The sequence below is a fragment of the Suricata suricatta genome, chromosome 8, assembly GCF_006229205.1.
Source record: "Suricata suricatta isolate VVHF042 chromosome 8, meerkat_22Aug2017_6uvM2_HiC, whole genome shotgun sequence".
NCBI classification, from domain to species: Eukaryota; Metazoa; Chordata; class Mammalia; order Carnivora; family Herpestidae; genus Suricata; species Suricata suricatta.
Window position 1 is genome coordinate 139,553,475 of NC_043707.1, and position 8,635 is coordinate 139,562,109.

Below are 8,635 nucleotides of genomic sequence, written 5' to 3' on the forward strand. Positions count from 1 at the left end.
GAGAGAGAGAGAGAGTGTGGTGGGGGTGGGGGGAGGGGCAGAGAGAGAGGGAGACACAGGATCCGAGGCAGCTCCAGGCTCCGAGCGGTCAGCACAGAGCCCGACGCGGGGCTCGAACCCACGAATCGCGAGATCATGACCTGAGCCGAAGCCGGACGCTTAACCGACGGAGCCCCCGCCGGGCACCCCGTAAATGACAGTCCTTAACGAGCTGCCTGTTCAGTAACACTTTGGGCTTCTCCGGGGCCGGCCTCTTTGGTTTTCTCTCAGACCCCTTGCCCGTCAGGGATCTGGGGTGCGCCCGGAGCCGCCCGGCCAGGCTGCTGGACCGAGACCGCGGGTCCCGTGGGCTCTCGCTCTCCACGCCTGTGGCTGCGGGCGCCCCTCCCAGAAAGCTCCCTGCAAGCCCCCCTCTTGGCCCCGGCAGGGATCGCCTTCACCCAGGACGGCCGCTACATGGCGCTGGCGGAGCGGCGGGACTGCCAGGACCGCGTGAGCGTCTTCGTCTGCAGCGACTGGCAGCTCCTGCGGGTGAGAGGCGCCTGCCGTCTGCCGGTGGGGGTGGGGGGCGGCGGGCACCTTCGGGAGGGCGCGCGGCACAGGGCTCACTGCTTCAGCGCACGCCCGGGAAAGGGGGCCGCCTGGTGTGCGGCGGAGGCGACAGGCCCCCCGTGTGAGCCGCTGTCCTCCCGTCGGGGCGTGCTGTCTGCTAAGTGTGGCTGCGTCAGGAGTGTCTGCTCTGGGCCGGCCTCCAGGGGCCCGGCTGGGTGTGCGGAGCCCCCCCTGGCCCGGCTGACCTCCGCGGGCAGCGTGGGTGCAGAGAGCCCTGAGGCCTGGCGGTGCCCCTTCTAACAGAGCAGAGGAGGCCCATCTGCCAGGAGTGAGGCTGAGCCAGGCGGGGAGAGGGAGGGACAGGGGTGGGGGGTGGGGGGCAGCGTGAGCCGCGTCTCAGCCAGCAGCGCCGGGCCCTGTGCTGCCCGGTGGGCTCCACCGCCTGCTGGCCAGCCCGGGGCTGCCTCCGTGCTCAGGCAGGAGCTGAGTGACCGGACAGGACTGGGGACAGTGCTGCCCGACTCTGTACAAGGAGATCAGATACTAGGTGCGGTCAGAACGTCAGTGATGAAGTGTGTATTTGTCCAAGAAAACGCTTTCACATGTGATCGGCTTCTGTCTTGCTTTTGGAAGCACTTTGATACGGAGACCCAGGACCTGGCGGGGATCGAATGGGCCCCGAACGGCTGTGTGCTGGCGGTGTGGGACACCTGCCTGGAGGTACCCGGGGCGGGGGGGCACCTGCCTGTGGGTACACGGGGGAGGGGGACACCTGCCTGTGGGTACCTGGGGGGTGACACCTGCCTGCGGGTACACGGGGAGGGGGATAACACCTGCCTGCGGGTACACGGTGGGGGGGACACCTGCCTGCGGGTACATGGGCGCCCAGGTCGGCCCTGTGTGTTTGCCTGACGCTTTCTGAATGTGGGGGCTCGGTCAGCTCACCGGGGTTCGATGCCGAGTGGCAGCCCTTTGACCAGAGAGTCCTTACGTGTTCGGCCGTGGTCCCTGCCGTCCCCTCGGTGGGAGGGCCCGTCCCGCCGCACCCAGCTTCCTCCCGACCTCCCGCTGGCCATCGGCTGCGTCCCCTCAGTGCTGAGGTCAGAGTGAGTGTCAGCCCCCGCCCTGCCCCCCTGCAGTACAAGGTCTTGCTCTACTCCTTGGACGGCCGGCTCTTGTCCGCATACTGCGCCTACGAGTGGTCCCTGGGCATCAAGTCCGTGGCCTGGAGCCCCAGCAGTCAGTTCCTGGCCGTCGGGAGCTACGACGGGAAGGTGAGGAGGCGCAGCGCCTGTGCCCATGCTGGGGGCACCGTGCCTGCCAGGCCTCACGCACACTCTCCGCCTCAGGTGCGCATTCTCAATCACGTGACCTGGAAGATGCTCACAGAGTTTGGACACCCAGCCACCATTAATACTCCCAAAATAGTAAGTCTGGAGCTCATGTTTCCTTCTGAGCCACACTGGGGAAGGAGGGTGGAAACGTCATTTGGGGTGACGTAGGTACTCACGTCGCCAGAAACTCCTATTATGGTAACATTTCAAACACTGGACTCTCCCTGTGGTCTCTGTTGTCCCGTCCACAATCCCCAGCCGATTCGAGGGGGTGCCCCTGCCCTGCCCTCCCCACTCCCCAGATGGGTCACTCTCGGGTCGGTCCCTCCCGAGTAACCAGGGTCCCTCACCCACAAGCCCCGAGCAGCTGGGGCTGGAGGGGCAGACCGGAGAAGTGGGGGCCGGGTATCCCTGGGGCGGGCAGGGACGCCACCCCGCCGGGGGGCCATGGGGTCAGACGGCAGGAAGAAGTGATCCAGAATCTGAGGGAGGAGCAGCTCAGGCAGCAGGAACAGGCAGTGCAGAGGTCCCGAGGTGGGCACGTGTGTCCTTTCAGCAGGCTCCGCGAGGGCAGGGGGAGGGGACAGCAGGAGACAGACCAGCCTTGGGGAGCTTGCCCCGTGTGAGAAACACGAGGGAGCCTGGCAGGAGCAGGGCTGCAGGCGGCCGTGGGGACGGGAAGGGGGGACAGCTGGGGAGGCGAGGCGCAGGCGGAGTCCCGAGGTCGAGCCCGGCTGGAGGCCTGGGTGCAGGTGCAGGCGACAGGAGCCATGGCTGCGGGAGGCGCGTCCCAGCAGGCCGACCCTGCAGGCCTCGGAGGGTGTGCTCAGCCCTCGCGGCCCGCAGCCAGGGCTCGTTCCGAGGCCAGGGGGCGAGTGGGCCCTCTCCCCTCCACGGCATCATGGGGCCATCAGGCTTCAGGACACAGATGCCACCTTGTTCCCGGGACCTGTGTCTGTCCTTGGCACCACGGAGATGCCTGTGTGTGCTCCCTGGCGAGCGGCTGGCCGCGCGTGAACCCACAGCCAGCACGCCGCCGCTGAGGGGCAGGCTTGGGGCGGGACCCACGCAGGAGCCCGGCGTCTCTGTCCATCCCCGGGAGCGGCAGCACCTCGCGTTGCGGTCCCGCGTCACCGCCTCCGCTCCGGCCCGTCCTGAGCAGGGCGGCGGCAGGACTGTCGTGCCTTCCAGGTTGTGTACAAGGAAGCCGAGAAGAACCCGCGGCCGGCGCTGGGCCGCCTGGCCTTCCCCCCGCCCAGAGCAGCGGCCGGCGCGGCACCCCCTACGGAGACCAAGTGTGAGCAGCGGCGGGGGGGTGCCACTCGGTTCCCTTTCTCACAACGCCTCCCGGACGGCACCCTTCCACCAGGGATCGCTAGCTGGGGGGGTGCGGGGGGGGGGCCGTCTCGACAGCGTCCAGGCGTGTCTGCGCCCAGCCCCGCTCAGCGCGCACCAGACGGGCACCTGGACCCGGCCGGCACAGCCTTTCGCTGTGGGGTTGGTGATGGGTCTTCCAAGACTCTTCTTAGAGCAGTTTAGGTGTGTGGGAAAACGGGGGAAGGCAGAGTTGCCACGCGCCCCTGCCCGCTCAGATGCGGCCTCTCCCCTACACAGACCCCACCACGGGGCACTTGGCGTGCCGGCCCGCCCGCGGGCTCCTGGCACCATGCCCAGGTCCCCTTAAACCTCTGTTTCCGTAGACCATTGCCTCGGCCGGTTAACGTGAAGTCCGCTCTTCGACTGAACCGCATGGCCGAGTGGCCCTTGTCCCCGATAAGGCTGGCGGTGGCCACGGTGGCACCCGGGATGCGCGTGGCCGAGCCAAGGCTGCAGCGTGTCCTCCCTTCCGTGTTCTAGACGAGATCGCCCCCGTGCCAGTCTCCTTACAGACCCTGAAGCCCGCCGCCGACAGAGCGAACCCGAAAATCGGCATAGGCGCGCTGGCCTTCAGCCCGGACAGCTACTTCCTGGCGACGAGGAACGGTCAGTGGCCGCGCTGCCAGGCCGTGCCCTCTGGTGCCCGGGCACAAAGACGGTGTGCGGAAGCCCAGGTGACGGGCCTCCTGACACGCCGTGTCCCCCGCTGGGACACTGCGCCCCGGCGCCTCGGCCTGCTGCCTGCCTCGCCGGCGAAGAGCAGAGTCCAGGGCTGTAAACCCCGCCCCACGTGCCCTCGTGGGCTCTAAGCCCAGGTCGCAGGCCCCAGAGCAGCAGTGTCCCCAGGGCCTGCGGCCTGCCCTTGGGTGTGCGTCTCGGGGGAACACAGGAGCAGGGTGTCCGTTCTTCCCCCTCAGACAGCGTCCCGAACGCCGTCTGGATCTGGGACGTGCAGAAGCTGAGGCTCTTCGTGGTGCTGGAGCAGCTGTCCCCGGTGCGCTCCTTCCAGTGGGACCCGCAGCAGCCCCGGCTGGCCATCTGCACGGGAGGCGGCAGGGTGTACCTGTGGTCGCCGGCGGGCTGCGTGTCGGTGCAGGTGCCTGGCGAGGGTGAGTGCGGGGCGTGACGGCGGCCCGTGGGTCTCCCGCCTCCAGTGCGCGGTCCCTGGCTGCTGGCACCCCAGGCACACCTCAGGCCCGTCCCCAGCACCACACCTGGTGGGCCTGCTCTGGGGTCTCTCCAGGCCTGTCCTTTGGCCGCAGGATTTGGGGCCGTGCCCACCCCGGGACCCCGGACTCACCCTGCAACCCTCTGGCCACCTGTCTTTCTCCAGGTGACTTTCAGGTGCTTTCTCTGTGCTGGCACACAAGCGGGGACTCGCTGGCCCTCCTCAGTAAGGAGCACTTCTGCCTGTGTTTCCTGGAAACTAAGGACAGGGTGGCACAGCCTTTGGATGCCCAGGTGACCATGCGCAGGACCTGTGAGTGATGCCCGGGTGACCACGCAGGACCTGTGAGGGACCAGCCCCGGGTGAGGCACGCACCGGGGCAGGTGGCAGCTGTGGGGCAGGAGCCGGGCTTCGGCAGGGGAGGGGCCCCCCCTCAGCGGAGGCCCAGAGGAAAGGACTGACTTGTATTTTTATACAGCATTTTTGTAAATATGTATGATATGAAACTAGTTTTTATTTAAAATAAATATTGGCTAAATCATAAAACGGCCGATGCTTGTTTTCGTGACAGGTGTAAGTCATAGGAAGGTTTTCTGGTTTGTTTCAGGTTTGGGGTTCACGGTCGTGTGGAAAGTCACTGACCCAGGCAGCTAAGTCCCCCTCAGACAGGCACCCTGCGCTGTGCCAGCGCCTCCGCTCCTGGTCACCGAACGCTTCGGGAGAGTGGGCTGGGTTTTCACGGGGGTGCGGGCCAGAGTGCGGGGACAGGTGGGGATGGGAGTGGCAGGCCCAGGGCCGCCGGGTCAGGGCCGGCTCCAGGCCGGCTCCCAGGGAGCGCGTCCGCCGCTGCACGCAGGTGCTTCTGACGGAGGGAGGAGGGTTCACATGCCGGCCTGGGCTCCGAGCGAGCCAGCGGGGCCGCAGTTCCAAACCCGGACCCGTCCTCCTACGAGCCAGAGAGTCTGCGCCCGCGCTGCCGAGCACGGCAGATGCCAGGGCCACAAAGCTGGCACGGGAGGTGGGTCCGGCTTCAACGCCCGCCCACCTAAGAGGTGACTGTCTTGGTTGTCGCCTCCATTTTAATAACGATGTCAAAGAAGGAACAACATCTTCTCAGTGTAAGTGTTTTTACTGTGAGACCGAATGCAAAGGTTCAGGGCCCTGGCGGTCAGGAGGCAGCCTCCACCCGGGTCTCATCCTCGCGGCCACAGCGACGCCAGAGGCGTCAGCGAGGAGGACGGAGAGCCAGCCAGCAAGGCCGCTAACAAGCCAGCAAGCGGAGGGCGAGGGGCTGCGGGCGGGGGGCCATGGTTCCCACGGGGACACGCTCCGCGGGCCGAGGCTCAGGCACCTTCAGGGCAACACCAATAAAGCCTGGGACCTGGTGGGCGCCACGGTGACATGCCGGGTGCCAGCGGCTTCGTGACGAGCGCCACCGTAACTGTGACCGTGACGGTGCGGACGTGAAACACGGGAGCTGTCACCTACCGTCTCCAGTTAACGAGGAGCCTAAAGATGAGTCCCTGCGAACTGGGCCGGGAAAGACGCCAGAACTCCGAACACAAGACAATTTCAGCAAAAGGGGGACTTCAGGTCAAAGACGTGTTTGCACTAAAGCAACTGTGTGTTTGGGAGCCGCCGAGGCAGACCGTCGCCTGTTAGATCCATTAAGAAAATGGATTACATTTCAACGTACAAAACTCGACACCGAGTACAAACGTATTGGCCGCTCCGGACACCGGGGCGTAGGGCCCTCCCCGGGGGACACAGCCACACGGGAGGAGTGCCAGCGGGGGCCCTGGTGGGGGCATGTTTATTCACATGCTGGAGGGCTGCGCTGGGAAGGACCACGAGAAGCCAAGTGGAGACACTCCGGGAGAAACAGGGATACGTGTGCTAGAAGACGGAACGGCGGCCCCAGGGACGGCTGGACGCACCTGGCCTCGGTCTGCGCCTCCGATTACCAGACATCCCAAATCCGGTGAAAGCTCAGATCCCTAAAGGCTGATGGCCCGACACCACCAGCCCAGCGGCGCAGCCCGAGGTCTGAGGCCCCACGTCCCCAAGTGCACCTGTAGGCGCCGCCTAGAAGCCTATTTTGCCCCTGGTCATGGAATAGCCCAGTTTGGCCTCGTTGTTAATGAAGGACATGAGCCCCACGTAGGTCTCGATGAGGAGGGGGCGGTCCAAGACCAGCACGCCGCTGGCTTGTCCTGGCAGAGGGTTCTCTTTGTGGGCTTTCTTGACAGCTTGGATTAACAGAGCTTTGAAACTTTCCAACTGTGAGGACAGAAAGCATGTTGCCCATCAGTGATCTACCTGCGGAAAAAAACCACCCCTTTCTGTGCCAGCCCCCCCGCCCCCGGACGAGAGGCCTCTCCAGCCTCGCCCGGGCAGGCCCTCAGCTCAGCTCCTCGCTGCAGCTCTCGGGAAATGTCAGATCTCAGCTCTGTGCTCACTGGGACAGACGACAGGCCTCACAGAGCACTCAATTCATGGGGACCCACTCACCCCTCACCGCCACCCGCCAGGCTAGTGAAGAGGCCACCTGTACGACTGGCAAGGGGCGCCCGCCTCTGCCCTCACCAGTGGCCCAGGGCCCTCCCGGGCCCCTCTCCACCAGGGGCGACATTACACAGCTACCCTGACCAGAGCCACTGGCCACGTGAGCGACTTAAGCGTAAGTTAACTAAGACCTGTAACACTTGAACGTTTGTTTTCTCAGTCCCACTAGAACTGGAACAGCTCAGGTGCCCAGCAGCCACACGCGGCGGGCAGGGAGGCCCGGGCGGCGCCGTCCCCCGGCCTCACCTGGCACAGAGCCGCCGTCTTCTCATCCGCGCCAGCCATGGGGTGCTCCGTGAACGTGGCGTAGGGCATGTTGGTGGACCACGGGTTCCACCTGTTCATGAAGGAAGGGCGGCTCTGCCTGTCCCACTGGATGCGGATCCCAGCGCCTTCCCGCCTACAAAGGGAGGAGAACTTCACAGCGCACAGCAGGTGCGGGGTGTGACAGCGGGAAGCCGCTCTGGGGTCCCGGACAGGACCTGCGTCACTTAGTGCCAGGGAGGGGGGGAGGGGCGGTCACCACGCACTAAGCACTTTGGATACTACGAACTGAGTCCGTCGTCTTGGTTTAAGGCCAACACACTTCACACCATTAGTGCAGTTCAACAGCGACAGGAAAATGGGGGTGGCGGCGGCTGACCACGTGAAGGCCAGGTCTGTGACCACAGGCCCTTTGTGCAGAGGGCCTCACGGCCAGTTAGCGCTCTGGACTGGGCACAGCCCCGACCCCCGAGCACATCCCGCAGCCAAGCTCTACCTCATACCAAAGTCCAGGCTTCTCATATTACAGGACACTCCTTTCTGAAAGCAGGTCATTAAGCGTTTTCAACTTTTAGTAACATCCGTAAATCAAAATGATGCTGTTCTGTTAAAACTGACCCAGAGCAGAGCAGAGCGAGAGAGAGACGGGACGGACCGAGGGGCGGCACCGAGCTTGGCTCTCATCTTAAGGACACCGCGTTAGCTCTGCTCCAACAGACCTCAAGTTCATTTCACTACCGGCCTGGTAGGTCTGCAGCGCCAGAACGCCTCAGTGCACCTGCTTCTATTCTAAGAAACTATTGATTTGAAGCCGAGGCTCTGACGTTTCCGCAGAATGGCAGGCCCAGGACTGCCCTGGGCGCAGTGTCCAACAGACTCACTTGTTGAGCGATTTCGGGGGGAACTGGAACTCTCCGCAGGAGATGGTGTCCACTGCGTTTAAGGCGACCCTGACCACCTGCTGGCACTGAAGGTTGATGAAGTCGTACTTGCAGATGAGCAGCGCCTGGTCTGTGATGAGCACCAGCCGCTCCTTCTCGTTGTTCCAGTGGTCAACCCTGTGTGCAGACGACACGGGTCACCGGGCGCCACCCCGCACACAGGCCACCCAGCCGGTCCCCGCGCCCCGAGCGCCCCGCTCACTCGGTCAGCAGCCACACGCCCTGGATGTCGCCGTCCTCCACCGGCCGCACCACCACGCTGATCTCTTCCACCGCCTGCTCGATAGTGCCGGGCTGCGCGGGCGGAGGGCGGGGCGGAAGTTAACTCTCCGCCCCGCCCCCCGCCCGGCCGCCCCGGCCCCCCCCCCCGCCCGCCTCACCCGAAACACGAAGTACTCCTTGACGCGGGCGCGGCGCGTGGGGTCGTGGATGCT

At 65.2% G+C, this 8,635-nt stretch overlaps 2 protein-coding genes across 3 annotated transcripts in view; one reads left to right on the forward strand and one right to left on the reverse strand.

Annotated features, from left to right (window-relative positions):
* WRAP73 (WD repeat containing, antisense to TP73) overlaps positions 1-4,977 on the forward strand; it is a 5,511-nt gene extending 534 nt beyond the window's left edge. Inside the window, exons 2-9 of the mRNA XM_029945940.1 lie at positions 212-531; positions 1,186-1,272; positions 1,692-1,826; positions 1,902-1,979; positions 3,078-3,183; positions 3,744-3,869; positions 4,181-4,372; positions 4,597-4,977. Of these exons, the coding sequence (XP_029801800.1) occupies positions 212-531; positions 1,186-1,272; positions 1,692-1,826; positions 1,902-1,979; positions 3,078-3,183; positions 3,744-3,869; positions 4,181-4,372; positions 4,597-4,751 (1,199 nt within the window). The 3' untranslated portion in view covers positions 4,752-4,977. The remainder of the gene's footprint in view (positions 1-211; positions 532-1,185; positions 1,273-1,691; positions 1,827-1,901; positions 1,980-3,077; positions 3,184-3,743; positions 3,870-4,180; positions 4,373-4,596) is intronic.
* Positions 4,978-5,541: 564 nt separating this feature from the next.
* Positions 5,542-8,635, reverse strand: part of TPRG1L (tumor protein p63 regulated 1 like) — a 4,007-nt gene continuing 913 nt past the window's right edge. For both annotated transcript variants that reach the window (XM_029947338.1, XM_029947337.1), the window contains exons 3-6: positions 8,404-8,495; positions 8,142-8,318; positions 7,243-7,396; positions 5,542-6,711 (exon numbers count right to left, since the gene is read on the reverse strand). In XM_029947338.1, the coding sequence (XP_029803198.1) occupies positions 6,517-6,711; positions 7,243-7,396; positions 8,142-8,318; positions 8,404-8,495 (618 nt within the window). In that variant the 3' untranslated portion in view covers positions 5,542-6,516. The remainder of the gene's footprint in view (positions 6,712-7,242; positions 7,397-8,141; positions 8,319-8,403; positions 8,496-8,635) is intronic.